The sequence below is a fragment of the Emydura macquarii genome, unplaced genomic scaffold (genome assembly GCF_026122565.2).
Source record: "Emydura macquarii macquarii isolate MOO-44397 ecotype Brisbane River unplaced genomic scaffold, CSIRO-AGI_Emac_v2 contig_1790, whole genome shotgun sequence".
NCBI classification, from domain to species: Eukaryota; Metazoa; Chordata; order Testudines; family Chelidae; genus Emydura; species Emydura macquarii.
The window spans coordinates 30,469,598-30,490,697 of record NW_027131927.1 but is presented as its reverse complement, the minus strand read 5'-3'; the positions used below and the strand labels follow the sequence as shown (position 1 = coordinate 30,490,697).

Genomic DNA, 21,100 nt, shown 5'->3' with positions numbered 1-21,100 from the left:
CAAGCAGAGGCTTTCTTAAAAGGAACTGGTATATTCCACTTTATGACCTAAATTTATGGTTCTGATAACACCGATTTCCTGTCACAATTAGATCTCTTCCTAAAACATGAATGTTTTACATGGTTTTATGACTGAGAAGGGAAAGATATCTTTCAGATGTTTACTTGTCCTTAGGAGATAGAAGAAATCTTTTAAAATATATTTGATTAGCTTTAATGTTTTGCAACATAACTAGCTAAACATACGTATTGTAATATTTTCACGCACCCTGGCTATAACATGCTTATAGCTGTATCTTAATATTCACTAAAATGGCAAATGAGTTTGTAATGACCTAATATTCAAATTACATTCATATCATTTTTGCAACAATATTGAGGTCTCTCTCTCTCTCTCTCTCTCTCTCTCTCTCAGATAGTTGACAATTGGCTCAGAGAGAGTCTTTAGAATAGACGTGCTTTTTGGCAGTCCTAGAAATTGTTTAGATTTGGCAGTGATACTTGTACTTGATGAAAGTACTCTAAGGGTACATCTGCGCTGTACACTTTTTACATTGGTGTGTAGAGTACGCAGACTATCTCGCCTCTCTCTTCCCCCTCCCCCCCACCTCCTTCCAGCATGGGTATAAATATCAGTATAGTTGGTGAGGCGTTGCTTAGGCAAGTAAAGACACACTTGAACCTTTAGGGTATGTACATGGTTCTCTGCATACCCAAGCCATGCCTCCCTTGTCTACGCTGCCATTTTTAGCAGTGTAGTGTCCCACTGCTGGAGTTTTTCCCCCACTGCGGAGAAAGGCTTCATCAGTGGGAAAAGGCTCTAGCAATGGGGAAAAAGCAGGGAAAGGCTCCTTGTGCCTGAATCCTTTTCCTGCTGCAGGGGTCTGTCAGAGTCTTTCATTTCCACATGTCGATGCACACTACGGTGTGGATGCAGCCTGCTTTTCACTGTGGCGTGTAGTTACACAAACTCTACAGCTGACACCAGTTGTGTGAGGTGTAGACATACCTTAAGTGCTTGAATCCAGCTCTTTTTGAATCAGTGGAAAGAATCCAATTGAGTTAATGGGAGTTGGGGGCATGTCTTGTTTATTTAATAACTGCACTATGCATATATGAACAAAAAAGTGTTGTGGAAATTAGTATAATTAAAAATTAAGGAAATTCTGTCTCATTCAGGGTCAGGTGTGGACTGAATGAAGGAAGGCTCCAGAAGAACCTTCTCTTACTGCTTACAATCATTGAATGTAGGCACTGAAAGAGATTAGCCTGAACATGATCCCTCACTCATACAATGCACAGGCTACGCAGTGAGACAGAGATCTGCAGGAAGCTAGGTTTTGTTGGGTGTGCATTTTATGTGGGATAAAGCACTACAAGGTCAGGAAGTGACATCAAAGTTTAATGTAAATGCTACTATTTTTGAAGTATCCCTGCCTCAGTAATTAGGTTGAATGGCAAGCGGTGAATGAGGAAGTAGCACGTAGTGTGTGATACAGGTCCTGTGATTCTATACCTCATTTAGGGCCAAATTCTGTTTAGAATGACAAATATGTAAATCCAGTGTAAGCCCATTGAAATCAGCGGAGTTAGTTTGGATTTACATTGTTGAGAGAGGAGAACTGGGTCCTCAGTGGTCAAGATGGGTGTTGTTCAGTGAATGAAGCTCAGGTCCACTCATTAAACAGTTAGAATTATTCACTGAGCACTTTGTCTTACACACTAAATGGTGCAGAAGTCCTACACAAATAAAACTATGTGATCATATAATTTAAAACTGTATTTTAATGTGTACAATGACGAGGACAGAGTTAAGGTTGCCAAAACAATCCTATCTTGTTTTTTCAGTGCACGTTCTGATGTTTGAGTACGTCCGTGTTCAACCTTAAAATTCTTTTAACATATTTAAATTGAACTTAGTATATGTCTAAATTCTGATTTCAGTTACACTGGTGTGAATCAGAAATCAATGGAGTAGTTCCCAGTTTACATCAGTGTAAACTGGGTCAGAATCTTGCTCTACAAGTGATTTTCATTTTAATTTGTGGGTGAAGCCTAATGAGAAATCATACAAAAAATACTACTGTAGAACTTCAAAAATAGGGATTTCAAAGATTCTTGATCACTAAGTGATAGTAAATAGAATCTTACATTTCTAGGATGCAAGTTCAAATCCAGACTAGATGAATAGTAACTGTAAATCAATTCTCTGGTGTCTCTTTGTTGGTATATTGACAGTGAACTTCCCAAAGGGCAAGTGTCCGTGTAATAAAATTCATTTCCACCTTTGGGATTTATTTGCACTCTTGTTGCTGGTATCAGCAAAGAGGCAAGAGACTGAATGACTGTAAACACCTCACTCTCTCAATTCTAAATATTCCAGGCCAGATTCTGATTTCAGTTACACATGTGTATTTGGCATAACTCTGAAGTCAGTGGAATTGCTCCAGAAATACAGTACTATAATTGAGAGCAGAATTTTGCCTAGAATCTACAGGATAGGTTTGATACATGTTGCTTGGACAGTATGGAGAAGCATTCACATGGGCTGTTCAATTTAAACCAGTTTTGTGAATGGAGAATTTCAATTTTCAGTTTGCTTGAGAATACCTTATTAGCATGACAAAACATAGACTAAACCAAAGAAAATGAGAAGAAAAATGGTGGTATAAAAGGCCACTTTAGTTCATAGAGTGCAATTGTTGAGACTAGAGAGTAGGATTTTTTTATATTTATATGTATATTGATTCAATGGAAGTGAAGCACATGCTTAAAGTTAAGCAAATGCCATAACATTGTCTTGAATAGGGATAATTTAAGCACATGTTTAAGTGATTTGCTGAATTGGCGTCTTAGACCAGTTGCATTACATTGTTTACACGAATGTCTAGACTTGAGTTCCATGGGTATAAGAAACTAAAATTTTTGTAGGATCACAGCGTTGGCTCAATTAGTCCATTTAGAAGTAAAAGTTTTATGTTGAAAGTTGAGTTGCAATGTGTTTCAGTTTCTAGAATCTCCATCATGTTAGTCGTTCATCCTTTTTTGGGTATGCATTTATTTTAGTAATGATTAAAATGTAATACATTTCCTAGCTGCTTCCAGTAATATTCTCCACAGTAAACTTGCACTTTCTAATTTTCTTGAGGCCTTTTCCACTGAAGCATAAGAGATGTGAAAGATGTTTTCAACCCCCTCAAAACATATTAATGTTCTTCTCTGAATATTTGTCTACATAGATCCACCTGTAGGTTTGCAAACCGTAAGTGCACAAGCTTGGATTCTTTTGGCTAGCAGTGTCCATTGGGACTGCATTTGTGTTCTGCCTTCCCCAGGGGCCCAAGCATAATTTTTTTGGGCCTAGTAAAAACTTGTAACACGGACCTCCTCCCACACACATACCACAATCCCTCATCCCATACATACAATCTCAAGAGACATGAAAAATGATTTCCTCATGGTAATGAGGGTTGCAGCCTGGGCCGGGCCCCCCAGGGCCTCCGGGCCCCAGTAAAATGTACCCTTCCCCGCACCCCCATGTGGGGGCCCTAGCTCTCTCCACCCACCTACCAATTCCTAGTGAGGGTATTAAAGGGAGAGCAGTCCCAACTGCCACTCAGTTTACGATTTTAATGGTTAGTTTTTATAGTTCTTGTTGTTAAGTTTCATTTTGCTTCTTGACCAAAAATGAAAGTAGAAAAATAGGAATTTTTTTTTTCTAAGTCTCACCTCCATTCCAAGGTACTGGTCTGATGGCTGAGACTAGGTCTCCACATTTTAAAATCTGCCTTGCCTGGAAGACAGCTATACTTCTAGATGATGGATGTACTAAATGCCTCTTTTATTTAGGGTAAAGCCATATCCGAGATAAATGTTCAGTTTGTAGATCTTTTCCCAAGCTCTTACAAAAATCCTGTGATGCCTTTTTGAAAGTATTTTTGACGGAGAAATCCATGAGGTGTGCTTTTGACTCCAAGGTACCTCTTTAAAAGCAGTCTGTTGCTCCTCTGAAGCCAATTTCAGTTAGTGCCTTCACTACAGGAGATGATACCTAGGAGCTAGCAGTTCTTTTGGCACCAAGAGATCTCATGCTTTAGTGAAGCATTCCATGCCTTCACTGCAGTCCTCTTCAGATCAGTCAGTGACTTTTGCTGCCTAAGCTAGTACAGAGCAAAGAGTAGTAAAGTCTCTTGCACCCATGGATGGGCTCTCAAAGACTCAGTTCTTGATCAGTTTTTTTAAAAAATGGTGTTCCCCACCATAAACCTCTTTGTTACCAATGTGAATGCAGAGTGTCCACTATTTTACTTCCAGAGAATAATGAGTTCAGGCTCTCAGCCAGATACATTTCTGATCTGTTGGGAAAGGGATCTTCTGTATACATCCCCTTACATACCATTGCATCCTAGCGGAAGTGCTAGGGCAGGGCATCTGCAGAGCAGCTGCCAGGCTGGTGGTACATACCTTTACGTCCCACCATGCCTCTGTCCAATGGGCGTGGGAAGATGTGAGCTTCAGCAGAGCTGTGCTGCAGGCAGCTCACCGCTAACTCTGGCCCACCTCCAAGGTACCGCTTGTTAGTCACCTATTGTGGAATGGACATGAGCAAGCACTCGAAGAAGAAAACAAGGTTACTTACCAGTAACTGATGTTCTTCGAGATGTGTTGCTCATGTCCATTCCACAACTCACCCCCCGTCCCTGCTGCTGGAGTTGGCGGAAAGAAGGGACTGAGGCGGTGTTGGGCTGGCAGCGCCTCATATACTGCGGCATTTGCGCGGGACTCCAGGGGGCGCCGGAGCTGGCCCTACGGGATCTGCTAAGGGGAAAAAAGTTCCGGTAGCCAAGCACGGAGGCGTGCACACACCTATAGTGGAATGGACATGAGCAACACATCTCGAAGAACATCAGTTACTGGTAAGTAACCTTGTTTTTCTTTTGTTTTTATTACAGTTCAAATATTTGTTATAAAAAATAATATATAATGAGCGCTGTACATTTTGTATATTGTGTTGTAACACAATTGTAAAATGTAGAAAACATCCAAAAATATTTAAAGAAATGGTATTCTATTATTGTTTAATGTTGCAATTAAAACTGTGATTTAATCCCTACTATTTCTTAATCTCATGATTAATCATAATTAATTTTTTAATCATTTGACAGTCTTAATGTTTACTTATCATTACTCCATTGTGGCAGTCTGTAGTTTGCATGCCCAGTTTGGCAGGGCTGTCCTACAGATGCTATTTAGATAGGCTTCCTATCACCCATCTCCTCTGGGAGGTAACTGCAAGCCATTCACCTACAGTGGGATGCATGTTGACAAATACTTGAAGAAAAAACTTACTTTACAGTAAGTGGAGTTTTTCAAGATGCTTTTGTTCACATGGATCCCATAACGAGTGCTCCTTCCACATTGATACAGAGTCCTTTAATATTGGGATTTTGTATTGGTGAAGGAATTGAGTAGCAGTTGATGTTCCTACGTCCTTTATGACCTCACTGACCCAATGAACACTGCTGGGGGGAAAGTCTGAGCTCACGTGTGTGGTGCGAACGCACACCTACAGTGAGATCTGTGTGGACAAAAATATGTAAAAAACCGCCCCCAAAATCCACTGTTGTTGCAAGGTAAGTAACCTTTTTTAATTATGAATTAATTTGCAACATGTTTGAATTACAGAAGAAAAACAGAGAACTTGTAAATGTATTCCCTCTTCACTACAACTTCTATTACAATTTTGAAGATAGGAGAGCCAGATTTTCAAAGGAACCTCAATCTAGTCTTCCTTTGTGTGTATGCTGCTTTTTTCACACAAAATGCACATGCCTATTTAAATACCATCATTTAGAACAAAAACGATAGCGCAAAAAGTTATTTGCACACAAATCGAAGCTACATTTTGGATATTTGGCTCAGCAGCTATTACAACAGCTGGGCACTGGTATAAACTGGGGATCTTCAATAATATGTTAAGCATCAAGGCCTCAGTTGAGGAATGGAATTAAGAACATGATTAACTTTAAGCGCATATTTAAGTCGGTGATCTTATGGAGTTCTTTATTTTTGCATCATCCCTGTAACTGGAGTTATGGAGGAAGTAACTTCACAGAGGCCTATTTTTTTTACATTAAGCTAGACATGCAGAGCCAGAGATATTATAAAATTCTGTGTTTTCACTTAAGACAAGCAAGCTACAGGTGCTGAGCCAGTGAGCTCACAGAGACAAGGGTCTACTTGATATTAGCACAACAAGCTGGGGACTTGGAACCACTCAAAGGGGCCTGTTCTATAAAATCAGCGTAACAAGTTAGGGGTGTTGAGACAATGACATCACAGAAGCCTGTCCCTTGACATCATCCCAGTATCTAGAAATGCTGATTCAGAGACCTGATGGAAGTTTGGGTCTTCATGCAGCACCAGCAAATTAGAAATATGGATGTGGTGACATCACAGAGGCCTGTTCCTTAAGCCTAGAAAACTAGAGCATGTGCCTTGAATATCTTCCCTGAATGATAAGTTCTGAGACAGTGACCATCACATAGGCCTATGTGTTGACATCAGCCCAGTAAGCTGTGACTGCTGGGCCTTTAAATCTCACAAAGACAAATACTTTCACATCAGAGGCTTGTTACTTGTCATCTTCAGCTTAGCAAATTAGAAATGCTGAATTGGGGTTAAAATAAGGGAGAAAATATAGAATTCTTCTGCTAAAAGAAGAGGGAAAGTATTCCTTCCTGGCCCTCTCTTGAGTTTGGGGTAGTTCAGGTTTCTCAGAGCTTCCTTGTCTCTTTATTGGCTGATGAGATAAGGATTCATCAGGCAGCAGAATCTGAAATGAAAGCTGCAAGCCAAGCTTTTACTTGATTGGAAAATTTATAGCTCTGTAATCTTTCTGATAGCACAAGTACCTGATGGGAGAGCATTATTCAAGGCAAGAGTTCCCAAATTGCTTTATTTCTTCTAAAGGAAGGTTTGTCCCCATGATGGTTCCTTCACCCAGGTGGGCAGTGAAGGAAAGAGAAAGCTAGTCTACACCTATAGCTTTCTGTTACCTCCAGAAGTGAAAGGTGGAAGAAGGCATTTTGTCTTTGACCAAGCCACTTAAACTTAGGCTTCACACCACTTTGATAATAGAGACTGTTCAGTGGATTGAAAGGACAATGTCTCAGCTATTTCTTGAAAGCTGTTCTGATTATCATAGTTTGTCTTGTCCAGGTTGAGTTTAAGCCAGTTGCTCTTTATCTAGGAGATAAACGCAAAGAAAGACATTGTGACGTCTTAGTACTGTTGTTGGTTGCAGTTGTGGAAAAGAAGATACATAAGTCAGTATCATCAAAGTATTGTTGTCAGCATGATGAATTATGGACGCATTAGATGTATCTTCCAACCCAAATAATTACATGTTAAAATTCTGCCATGAAGCTGAGGACCCTGGAAGTCTTGTCATCTGTGTACTGAAATTGCCATAATTTTTGTAAGTTTCAATTTTGCTTTCCATTGAAACTGGCCAGACTCCTACTAAGTTTAATGTATACGCATCAGTGGTACTACTTACAGTACATAAAATTAGGCATGTTTGCGAAGGTCTTTGCAGGATCAGCGGCCATCGTTTATAAAAGTATCTCTGGAAAGAGAGGATGGCCATGTGGCTAATGCAAAGAAGTAGGAGACAGGAGATAAGCATTTTATTCCTACCTCTGCCACAGGTTTCCTGTTTCATCATCTGAAAAATGGGGATGCTGCTGCTGCTGCTTTATTATATATAAATGAGGTTATTGTAAGGCTTACTTCATTAATGCTTGTATAGTGCTTTTAGATATTCTCAAGTGGAAGATGCTATAGATGTGCAAAGTGTTATTATTTCATTTAAAATAAATACACTGTTACAATTCCATTTATATATTTCTGTGAATTTTTAATAAAAGTTATAACTAATATTGTCAATGTTTCTTTAATATTTTGCTTCTCTTACATACTAGAACTGAGGTAGAGAATTTAACTGACACAAGCTACAAGAAACTTAATTGAATATTTAAATATTCATGAGTTTGCTGTTCGTTTAAATGTGCCTGTCTTATTACACCTCTGTATGTTTCTTACACAGTCATCCCAGAAATGGTGAATATTCTGATGCAAACTATATAATTTATGAAGAACTCAGTTTCAAGACAAATGATTCTATCATACAGCTCATGTTGTAATACTATCACTTTAGTGACTGGGTAAAGTTAGAGAGTGGTAACTAAAATCTGTCAACCTCTTTTAATAATAATAGTAACATTTTTTAGCAGAACAAAATTTTTCTGAACAAAATTAATTTCTGCCTCTGTCAATGAATGTTGTATTTACTGCACGTTTTCTTTAATTAAAAAAAATTTTTTTTTTCTATTTTAGTGTAACCAGACTTTGCTAGCCAGATGTTAGGGAAAATGCAAAATACAGAAATATGTCATTACTTATTAAAATATAGGAAAAATGTGATTCATTTATCAGAATATTCAATTGTATGGAAAAATATCACTTCATCCATTTATAGTGTTTTACAATAGCATCATGTAATGAGATTTCTTATTAGCTGCTGAAAATTGTCTTTCTACCCAATCCTGTACCCCTTAGTCAGGCAAAATATCCATTGACTTAAATTGATACTTTCCTGAGTAAGTTTGAATCACATCTAGGTATTGGATACAATTGCATAGTTTGGGGGCTCATTGTCCAATTTACTATCCATCAAACACCACCTATGAAATTACAAAAAATAAATAGTTTTGTGGTGCTATTATAATTGCATAAGATAATTTTCTCATGACAGAGGTTGGCTGCATATTTGTGCTTATATTCCCATAGATGGCTAGCTTCTATTGGGGAGGGGAATGCTGCCTTTTCCTTTTTGCAACAGTTGTGACACAAAAAGCAGCATGATGTACAGGTTATCTCCTCAGTGGTAGTGTTGCTACTGCTGCTTGGGAATATTCTCTGTAAACGCAGTACATTTTTCTGATTTTTTAAAAAGAAGATACATACGATGGTTATTTCCATTTCTGTAGTTGTTTTTCATAAAATTGCATTTATTTTATTTTATTTGCACTGTGCTTTGGGAACCTAATGGATCTTAACATTTGTAGGTGGTGTAGGAAAAGTCGCATTTGCAGCACTCAGTCTGAGCCTGTACAACTTACAAGAGTTATGACATTTCCTCAATTACCTTTGACTATTTTAAGAAAAAGGAGCAGGATGAGGGCTGGTGAAGGCATTGGGTGGAGAGATCTTATCCAGCTGAATTCAAAGCATATTTCCTCCTCAATCTGCTGCAAAAGGCTCTAAATCCAGTACCAGAAGCTGAGTTCCTGTCCCGTCCTTGATGACAGCAACTTCTAATGCATATGACATGCTTCTGTATTATAATGAATGTCTGTATGGAGACCTGGACACATTAGACTTGGATTTAACTAGAAGTTATAATTTTAGCTTTTCTGGAGTTGTGGAGTTGTTGATAAATTCTTTCCTTCAGGGTAAGGCTTTGTCATTTTACTCCTGTAATAATATATGGTCATCTTAAATAAGATTCTGGTTTTCTTTATCATGGATCACAGAAAACTCTTGGTCAAGGAGGTGTTCCAAGCCTTCCCTTTGAGAAAATGCAGGAATATGTTAGTGAGCTTAATGGAGCTACCTAACTTTGAAATCCAGATCCTCCAGAGATTACTGTGTGCAGACCTATCCATGTGTCGTGGGTGTTGATTTCTAGCATTTTTTGTCAGTTTCTAAGTCCACTGTATCTCAGTCAGCTCTTTTCTATTGATGAGAGATATTTCAGTCTACTTTTTAGAACTACCTGTTTTTATTTCTAGAACTGTGAGCATGAGTCAAACTTCCATGCATAGCCCCTGTTTCCCAACTCAAGTCTGTCCAATAAGTGTACAAATGGTAGAGTTGTTTGGGCATCCTGACTGTGTGGCCAACCAAATCTTGGGATTTGCCATTAACTATTCAGGCCATTTACAACACGAGGAAGCTTAAGTATATGGAAGGACTATTTTTGCACTTTGATGGGAGCATGTTTCTTATGAGACTTCCAGCAGATATTGCATACTAGCTCCATGGACTGTCTCCTGTGATAACGTGTATTAAATGTACTCTGGCATTCCTTGTCAATACTTTGAATTTTAAAAAGTAGAGTCTCACTAGTGTGTGCACTTACCACAATTTTTGGTACAAAGTCAGTGATATATGCTCACACATACAGTAAGCATGCATGTACAAAAGTAGGAGCAGGTCAAATTTTTTGAAAATCAGGTCCTTTGTTTCTTCCTTTCAGAATCTGCTTTCAAGGCAGGCCTGTCCCATTTTTAAAAAAAATATTTTTACTTTCAACAAACTTTCACAAGGTAGGAGAACACAGTTAATAAAAAATATTTAGTGTAATACTCTTTGCTGTTGCTTGGCTTCCATTTTTTGGAGATACTTTGCTATGAATTGAAAGAAATGAAATACACGGGAAAAGTGAATGCTAAAATTCACCAGTAATGCTCAATTGTAAACTACAATCTCTGTAATCCAAGTAAAATGTAAAATCTAGGCTAAACTGACTGGGAAGAGTGCAGAAATCTAATAATTTTTCATTACAATTACTCAAATTCAGAGATCTATTTAACATGAAACTAAGTTAAGGACAAAAGAAAAGGCATGCCTTGGGGATGGTGTATGTGTGTGTGCATGCGTGCGAGTGTGTGGTTACTTTTCATCCTTCCTTAACCGTATAAGTTTACATTAAAAGCAATGCTCTTTCCCCCAGCATCTGGTTTACTAACATATGCTATGGCAACTGGTGCAACATTTATCCAATAAAGTGTTTATTGTCACTTGTTTTATCTGTCACTGGTTTTCTGTTTTGAATCATTTATAATCCAAATATAAGATCTGAAGCATAAATGTGCCCTTTCACTACTGTAATTGATCAGTTTCAGAATTATTTTTCTATCTTCTTTGGCCATATAATATTTTTGTACCATGTTTAGTTGATTTAAAGCTTCTGACATTTAATTAGTTCTTGTTCGTTCCTATAAAGCAGGCTTGTTTCTTTTTATTAGAAACTCAGAATGTATTGTGACTCTTGAGTTAACTAAAATTTATGTTGTAATTATGTAAATGAGTACTCCAGATGCAAAATCTTTTCTATATTGTAAGATGGAAGACCCGTATAGAACTAGCCGATGAATCATGAGTAATTGGTCACTAAAAGGACTACCTACATCTGGGGTACACTCATTAAGTACATACTGCCTTGTGCTAGGAGAGCAATGTTTTCTTTTATTAAACAAATACCATACTAATTTAGCAAAAAGCGACATTGCGATAAGAACCATACGGAGAATACTTTATGTAACAAGCTTTTATTTTAAAATGTTATTACATTAGTTTTAAGACATGCCATGGCATAAGAGCAAGTATCCCTAAATCAAATCCATTCTTACTAGTGTCAGAACTCTCTCATTTTTGGTAGACTGAACCCTCTAAAACTGATATATGCGACAATGGCCTTTCAGTTTGCAACACAGATACCAAATGGCGGACTCAATAATTAAAAGGAAGAAGCTTGAAACAATGTGGGATTAATTTCTTCAAGTTGTATTGTATAAAGACTTACTTACTACTTTTAATGGCAGTAATTTGTATTAACAACAGTGGGTGGACACCAGGACTGTGTAGTGTGGAACTAGAACGAAAAATGTTTGTTCAATCCTTATTACTAGGTACAGTAGAGAGGTGGAGACTAAGACCTATATCTAAGCAATACAACAAACAGGTAATGCTGTTATGGAAATTACTGCATTTCTTGAAGGTCTGATCCTGCAGCTTTTACCAAAGCAAAACTTACTTAGGTAAAACACATTTAGCCTTCAGTGTAAATTTTGCAGGAGCAAAGATTGTAGGATTTATCCTATCTGTTCAATCTAGGCTCTTCCACTGTAGTGCAAGATTCATTATGAAGCATGTGGTTGAAAGTTTGTATGCCTGAGGCATCAAATTGGTGTGGTAAAGCATAAAAACATTTCATGGAGACTTATTGCAACTATGAAGTGTCAAATAGTGAAATTAAACAATGAAATGGAAAAAAAATTATAAAGGAAACTTTGATTCATAAATATACTAGAAAAAATCCTTCTAAGTAGAAAAAGAATAAAATCACAAAATACTCAATATTTTACATTTTCTAAATTATTTAAATACACTATGTCCCGCTTGTGGCTGAAGTACTGAGCTCTGTCAGTAGAGGGCAGCAAAGTTGCAAGGGATCTTTTTTTGAGATCTTGCAAAGTCTGTCACAAGATTTTTGCTTGTTTTCTTTATTTGCTGTTTAACGAGTTGCCTTAAGTTTGTCTTTTAGTGAAGTATTCATAATTTCATAGTGAGTGTTCACTTTTAATCCCAGTGAATTTGGTTCAGATATTTAACCAGTTGGCCCAGTAAGTATACTTACAGGTACTTCTCTAATGAATGTTAAGTGTTTCTCTTTTAATGTTCTTCAGGGTGTTCCAGGACCTGGACAATATGAAATAAAAAGTCAGTTTCAGAAGGTGGAGAATATAACACAGAATGGAAATGAAGTTCCACGTGCTCCTTTTCTTTCACAGTCCAAAGTAAGTGCCAGCATATTTTTCTTACTCCTGTACTTTATTGGTCAAAGTTACCTGAGTATGTAACTAGCTGCGTAATCCACAGGAGGTTATAATTTTACTGAAAGCCATGACTAGTAAATTATTTTCTCTCTTTCTGTGTGTTGTATTTAGGGGTGTGTGTGTGTCTTTGTGTGTATAGAAAGATGTGTAGAATTGTGTGTGAGAATATACATATTTATGCTATAGGTAGATTATGCATATATATTTAGGTGTGTATATAACGTGTATATAAATAAATAAACACTTCATTTTGTACACATTTTCATATAAAATATGGATGTGGCTTCAGCTGCACTTTCAGAGACAGTAAATACCTTTCAAATTACACTCGTTAATCAGATTTGTCCTATATGAATATAATGCTGGGAGGTGGTGAATGAAAATTTCTTTTGGCTGTAAAATGCACATGTACAAAGTATGTTGTTAAAAATTCTTCTAACTGCCAAATTGAAATGGGTTTTCCTGGAACTATTGAAAGGTACATGTATAAACTGGCACATCTGTGCCAAAATTGAAGTTTCTATCCTTTTCGTCTAAGATGTTAAAAATAGTTGCAACTTCTTTTAATAAGAGCAAGTGTTTTTTACTCTCTTCAGTCTCTAAGATAGCTGAAGAGTTCTTGCTCAAACTTCCCACAATATTTATTTTTGAGCAGAAACCAAACCTGGAAGCCTTCCGTACCAGAAATGAAATTTGGATAAAGTTGTGAAAAACTGGAAAAGGCCTTTTAGAGTAAAAATGCTAAGACAGCCTCAGGCTCTGAGTGCCACCTGCAATACAAAATAACAGACAGCCAATTTAGGAAACAAAGGTCTGATCCCATCTCAGTGTTCTAACAACTACGAAGACTAGGTGATATTTGTTTCCATACTTTATGATATCACCAGAATCCCTTGATGGAGTTACACTAATCCTGTAATTCACAGCTGCCTTTTTAATCTATGTGTATAGAATATAGATAGAGTAATGGGATATAACCATAATCCCACTTCTAATTAATAGTTCAAAGCTATTAGCACATCAGGGACTATATTTTGTGACTTTGTGGTCTTCTATTACATTTTAGATCTTTGGAATATGACTCTTAAAATTGTAAGGAAAAATTCAGAGCTAATATGAAACATACAGTATGCAAAAGACCTCTGCTGAGTTACTGACTGAGTTAGCTCTTATATCACAATCCTACCACCCATCCCACAAACCCCAACTGTCAATTGCTGAGGAAAAGAGAGAATATTACATTGTATTGAGAATAAATGAGGTAGCTATAAATTATGACACTGTATTTTCATTGAGAGTTCTAGTGACTTCATAATTGAGAGTGAAGCTTTGAAAGGTAGTTATAGTCTGAATTCAAAGCATATCTTTTGATGATTTTTTATAATATGTAATCTATAGCCATGTTTTTAAAGTAAAAAAATTCCTTTCCTTCTCTCTCTTCCTGTCATACTTTTCATTCACTCCCTTCTCCTTCCATTCATATTTTCTTCCTTCCTCAAACAACGTCTTAGGGAAGTCACAGTTGGTCTGTTCCATACATATCATACATCTAATTTTTATTTTTACTTACCAAAAATGTAGTCAGGTGTCCCGAAAGACACAGGAATCTAAATAGATTCTCCGTCCATTTAGTTAAAAGAACTGCAGGGAGGTTCTCTTCAGAAGGCTGCTAAAGTGACTTTAATTCAGCTGGCCACCAAAGTGGCTTTTCCTTTTCTGTAAATTCATAGATATTAAGAATTTTTCTGCCTGGGTTTTATTATATTTATTGTAATTTGTAAAATATAAAATTATGCAACTGCATCACAAACTTACGTCAAAATCATGGCTTCATGAGAACAAAGCTTCAAGGGTGTATGTCTTCAGAACTGATAGAAGGAGGTATAGCTTTATTCAAGTTTTCCTATGTTTCATTTTTTGCGCTCCATCAAATATATGAACTAGAAAGTACATTTATTAAAACCATATACAAAATACCCTTGTATACTTCTGCATATATTTGTGAAGATTATTAACAATTCATTATTACAGGAGGAAAATTTCTAATGTTTTGCATATTTTAGGGATAATTTTTTATGCCAAAATTTGCCATCTTGGATATCTAAATTTAGATGCCATTGCCTAATTTTCAGAGGTGTTGAGCACAATTAGCTCCCAAATAAGTGGTCTGAGATGCTGAAAAGAGGTCTGAAAATTAGGTCATTTTTTATTTAGCTGACAAAAGTATTTGAATACCTAATTTTAGGAACCCATAATTGAACATTTGTTCTTCAAGTAGTGTCCCTATGGGTGCTCCACTGTAGGTGCAGTAGTGCCTCCTGCGCCTGGGATTGGAGATCTTTGGTAGGAGTGCCCTTTGGGCTGCATATGCACTCCTCCCTATCTTGCACCATAAGTGGCATCTATATAACACTATGTGATCCAACTGCCCTACAGTTGCTTCTCAACTGCTCTCAAGAACTCTTCAATCATCCCTATTCTTTATTAATAGCAGTAATAGTAGAATTTCCATTATAGTTTTGTAGATACTAGCCATTTTCTTTAATTTCCCTGCCCCAACCTCCCCAAAATCTCCATTACTCTTTCCTCCTTGTTGTTCTTTAGCATAGGTTTCCTTTTTTCTATGCCCTTCCCAATCAGAAAACTCTCCCTGCTCAGGTTATGCCTGGATGCCCTGGGTTTAAGAGGTTCCTGTCTTGCCGTGTGGCCATTCCTGTGAGCGATGGTTGCTCATGGTGCATATGCTACCTCAGTGAGGGACGCATCTCTCAGAAGTGTATCCACTGTCTCAATTTAAAGGCCTGGTCCAGAAAGGACCATGAACTGAGGCTAAAACTTTTACTCATGGAGAACTCTCTGCGACAGCGTCAGAACCTGGCCCCGATACCTCTCCTACGTCATGCTCACCATCAGCACAGTCATTTGTCGACCCTCACTTGCCATGCTCTCCCAAGAGAAAATCCACCCTGTCCCACCCAGATGAAAAGAAAAGGGCCACTAGCTCATCCTCTAAAGAGCTGCCAGAAAAAGGCATCCCTGGTGAGGTCCATAGTCTCAACATCCTCAGGGATGAGACTTAGCTTCTGCAACCATCCAGGCACTTCCGGGACTGTTACGAAGGACAGGTCCAAGGACCTTAAGAAAGTGGGACTGCAGGCAGAAACACTGTTTTGCAGCACTGAGACTTTCAAAATCAGTACCAACTGCCTCCACAAAAAAAATCCTGAGTGCTTCAGCACCGACTAAACCACCAGCAATGAGCAAGTCCTTGGCATCATCTATCAGCCACTTAAAGGAATGCACTCCGCCCTTGGCACCAGCTATGCCCTCAACAACTACACAACCACTGGTCTTGATGATGCTCCTGCTGGTACCACAGGAGTTCAGATACCCCAGAAACCTCTCATTTCTGACACACACCAGTCACTACTTCTCCTCAGTGAGTTCCTTGCACCACATGCCCACTCTCTGGAGACACAACAGCACGTTTCTTCTCCACTCGAGTGTGGAAGAAGAGGAGTACTCCATTGCATGCTGTCCTCCATCATATCAAGAGCAGACACACACAGAACCAGCCTCTTGTCCCCGATATCTGGTGACCAGAACTGAACCAGGTCCCTGGTTCGGACCCCCATGGATGCAACCCTTTATGCCAGTTTCTCCACCTTGGCCCTATTGGGACTCATGGGCTGCGTATAGGGTGCACCTTCTAAAACCACCCACAGAACAGAGGCAGACAGAAAGTCAATCTCCATCTTCATCAGTCTCTAGACTGCCTGACACTGAATAAGAAATGCTAGAGGACAGGAGGAGGAAACAAAGGAAGGGGTGACACCATCAACCCACTTCTCCTCATCTTCTCCTGATGAGGCCATCATGCTACCACCTCCAATGTCTGCGGACGACTTTCGGCAGTTTCAAAAACTGTTCCGCAAGGCGGCAGATTATCTGCAGATCCTTCTGGAGGAGTCAGAGAGCAACAACACAAACTGCTTGATATCCTGCAAGCCTCTACATCTGCCAAAATAGTGCTCCTGATCAACAAGCCCTTGTTGGACCACGCCAAAGCAATCTGGCGGACCCCAGCCTCAATTCCACCCACCTGCAAGCAAGTGGACAAGAAATACTATATCCCCACTAAAGACATGGAGTTTCTTTTCACTTACCCTACACCATACTCCCTGGTGGTCATTGCAGTACAAGAGAAGGGGCAGCAACAAAACTCTAGAATGACCTTGTATGACAGAGGCTGGAAGAGGCTAGACCTCTTTGGTCATAAAGCCTATTCGTTAGCTACACTCCAGTTCTGCATTGCTAATTACAAGGCACTCCTAGTGAAATACAATCATATAAGCTATTTGAAATTCCAAGACTTTCGTCAACATCTTACAGGTGACAATAGGGAACAGTTCCAGGCACTGATAATGGAGGAGCAACTCCTAGCCCATAGAGCATTGCAAACCTCTTTGGACTCTGCAGACATGGCTGTCCACTCCATTGCAACGTTGGTGGTGATGATACGAGCATCATGGCTTCATCTATCTGGGGAACCCAGAGGGGAGCAGTCCACTGTTAAGGATCTCCCCTTTGAGGGGACTGAACTCTTCGCTGACCACACGGATGAGTCCCTACATATCTTAAAAGACTCTGGAGTGACACTCAGCTCCTTTAGTGTGTGTGTGTGTGTATATATATATATATATATATATATATATATATATATATATATATATATATATATATGGCAACGAAAAGAAGACAGGATAAGAAACCAGCCTAACCAAAGTCTTGACCTCCACATGTCATAGCTCAGTGATAGTATGATCTGCAATGTCGGGGACAGAGGCCATTCCCAAGCACAATCAGACTCCAAAACTGTTGTTTGGAGGTGGAGGTATGGGGTGCAGCAACCAGTGTTGGAGTTTTTGTTGAGGCCCAGAGATGCCTCCCCCTGGTGCAAATGCTCCAATCATCTTCAACAGACCATCAGTTTGGCGACTACTTGACCCTCACCAACAAAAGGTACTCCAAGCCATTCTCTCTCTCTCTCTCCTACCCACCCACCCCCACCCCGTCCTTCCCCTCTTCAGGGATCTTTCTCATAAACACCTGCTATGGGAAGAAATAAATCACCTTCTGCAACTGGGAGCCATAGAACTAGTCCCATCCCAGCACAGAGGGAAGGGTTTCTATTCCCACTATTTTCTGATCGAAAAGAAATCTGGTGGTTGGAGGCCTAAAAGTTCATCAAACTACAACAGGTCAAAATGGTCACACTATCAACAATTATTCCAGCACTGGAACAGAGGGACTGGTTCTCGGCCCTCGATCTCCAAGAAGCATACTTTCATATTACCATACAGCCTTCCCAAAGGCAATTTCTCAGGTTCGACCTGGGGTCTGACCATTACCAATACAAGGTGCTAATCTTTGGTCTTTCAACAGCACCCAGTGTATTTTCCAAAGTTCTCATGATGATGGTGGTGCACTTAAGCAAATGAGGGATTGTAATATTCCCATACATAGACCTCAAGGCTCCATCCAGAGTTGAGGCTGTTGAAGCCATAAGAAAAACAGTGGACCTTTTTTTTTAAGCCTTGGCCTCCAGATAAACATTCAAAAATCAGTATTGACTCCGGTGCAGCATCTGGAGTTTATTGGGACCCTGCTGGATGCCATCCAAGCCAGAGCCTTCCTCTCAACTCACAGATTTTCTTCAGTAGTGAGTCTTGTTTCCACAGTAAGAATCAGCCTGCAGATCTCTGCCAGGACATGTCTACAACTGCTTGGCCATATGGCAGCAGCCATGTTCATGGTAAAACACCCCAGGCTACACATGCCCTGTCTCCAGGCTTGGCTATGAACAGTGTGTGCGCCCCACAGACATAGCCTAAACAAACTCCTATCTATACCAATCAAGATCAAGGACTCATTACACTGGTGGACACAACCCCAAAGTGTCTGCACGAGGGTTCCTTTTCTATAACTAACACCATCTTTGATACTGACAACCGATGCCTCTCTCATCAGTTAGGGAGCACATTTACAGACCCGCACTAGAATCCATGTTGCACATCAACCTCCCAGAGCTGCATGCAGGCTGCAATGTGTGCTGACACTTCCTACCACTGATCAGACAAAGGACCATAAGAGTAATGACGGACGCCATCAGCTACATGTTCTACATCAACAAACAAGGGGGAGCCAGATCACAACCCTTGTGCTCAGAAGCACTGAAATTGTGGAACTGGTGTATCAAGCACTACATCAACATCTTAGTCACATATGTACCTGGACATCAGAATACCACAGCAGATACAATGAGCAGGAGGTTCTCACAAGACCATAAGTGGGAATTAGACGCAACAGCCCTATAGCATACGTTCCACCATTGGAACATATATCTCTTTGCCACACCCGACAATGCCAAATGTCCACAATTCTGTTTGAGAGCAGGACTACACCACCAGTCTTGAGGGGACACATTCCTCTTCACATGAACTGCGCTTCTACACTATGCCTTTCCACCATTTCCTGTATTCAAAGTACTTCACAAGATACAGATGAATCAAGTGAGAGTCATTCTCATAATCCCAACATGACCCCAACAGATTTGGTATCCTTATGTCTTGCGCATGGCGCTCTGTCTGCCAATCACTCTACAATTGACTCTACACCACCTCTCTCTCAGGACTCAGGCCAAATTCTTCAACCCAATCTAGAACTCCTCCATCTAAAGGCATGACTCCGTCATGGTTCTGGGATCCTGAGATGTCCAGTTCAGAAGAGGTAAAAGAGATTCTTTTAAATAGCAGATGTGATGCAACTTGCTATACAAACAATGCAAATGCAAACAAGGCAAACAATGTCTTTCTAAATGGATCTCAAAGTGCATCCACTTTTGCAACCAACACCACAAACTGCGACCCTCACCTGGAACTTGAATGCATTCCACTCACTTGCTGTCCACCTTGATCACTTTTCTGAACAACATCCACAGACACTTTTAGCCAACACTATGCAGTTACCCACAATATGGCATCAGATGCCCTACTAGGATGCACTGTCCTATCGGCCTTAGTAGATGTCACTCCAAAGCCCCAGCCTTCCATCTAGGCGCACTGCTCTACAGTCACCTACAGTGGTGCATCCATAGGGACACTGCTCAAAGAAGAGGTTACTCACTCTGTGCAGTAACTGAGGTTCTTCAAGATGCGTGTTCCTGTGGTGCTCCACTACCCACCCTCTCGTCCTCTGCTTTGTGTGTGTTCCTATTGGTGCTCCACTGCCCACCCACCCGCCATCCCTTCTGATTCGGAGTTCAAACATAGACTGCGGTAGAGAAAGAACTGAGGGCGGTTGGACCACACGGTGCTATATAGATGCTGCTCACGGCGTAAGATGGGGAAAAGTGCACATGCGGCCCAGTGGGCACTGCCACCGAAGATCTCCAATCCCAAGCACAGGAGGAGTTACCACACCTACATTGGAGCATCCATAGAGACATACATCTTGAAGACCCTCAGGGCTTTTCTACACTTACTGCGGAGATTCAGCGGCAGTCGACCAGAGTTACGCAAACTACGCAAAAAACTTGAGTAACTACTGTTGACTTCTGTGCTTCTGTTCTGCGCTCCATCTTCAATGCACTGCGTCGATGGGAACCGCGTTCCCGTCAACACAGTGCTATGCCACTTGTGAAGGTGGTCTTAATACATCAATTTCTGGATCGACTGAGCGGGTCTTCACTGACCGCTCAGTCGATCCCAATAAGTCGATCTGATGGTGGCGAATTTGCTGCCATCAGTGTAGACATAGCCTCAGTTACTGCACAGGGTGAGTAATCTCTTCCTTATGATTTTAATAATAGGAATTAGAATTGTGGTTAGGATTTTCAAAACATATAAGTGACTTAGGAACGCACTGACTTTCAGTGGGACTTATGCATCTAAGGGCTTGTTACACAGCAGTCCATGCCTTTCACTGAACTGTAGCAGGGTCCACCCAGAATATTGCTCGATGGCCAGTTGGCATCCTGGCTTGCAGCATAGTAATTTGCCATGTGGAAAAGCCCTAAGTCACTATATATTGTACAGATAACGATAATAAAAGTTGTATACAAGGACTCTGATTTTTGAAGTTGGGCATGTGCTATTACCTGGTCCTATATCACTTGTGCATGTGCAGACTGAGTACGTATCTGTGCAAACTGTCAGATATACAAGTGGCTGTGGGTACACAGAAGCTGAATATTGATAAACATACAAGTAGCATTTGTACTTGTTCCCTTCTTTGAAGATCAGGCCCTATATATCCAGATAGATTCAAGATATTAGTTACTATGTATAAATTATTTTCACTTCATTAAGAAAGAGATGAAACCCTATATGTTGCTATACTGATGTGGGCACTTTC

The 21,100-nt window shown here is 39.7% G+C and overlaps 1 protein-coding gene across 1 annotated transcript in view; it reads left to right on the top strand.

Moving 5' to 3' along the window:
* STPG2 (sperm tail PG-rich repeat containing 2) overlaps positions 1–21,100 on the top strand; it is a 393,190-nt gene that overhangs the window by 57,962 nt on the left and 314,128 nt on the right. Inside the window, exon 7 of the mRNA XM_067557395.1 lies at positions 12,536–12,646. Coding sequence (XP_067413496.1) covers positions 12,536–12,646 — 111 coding nt within the window. The remainder of the gene's footprint in view (positions 1–12,535; positions 12,647–21,100) is intronic.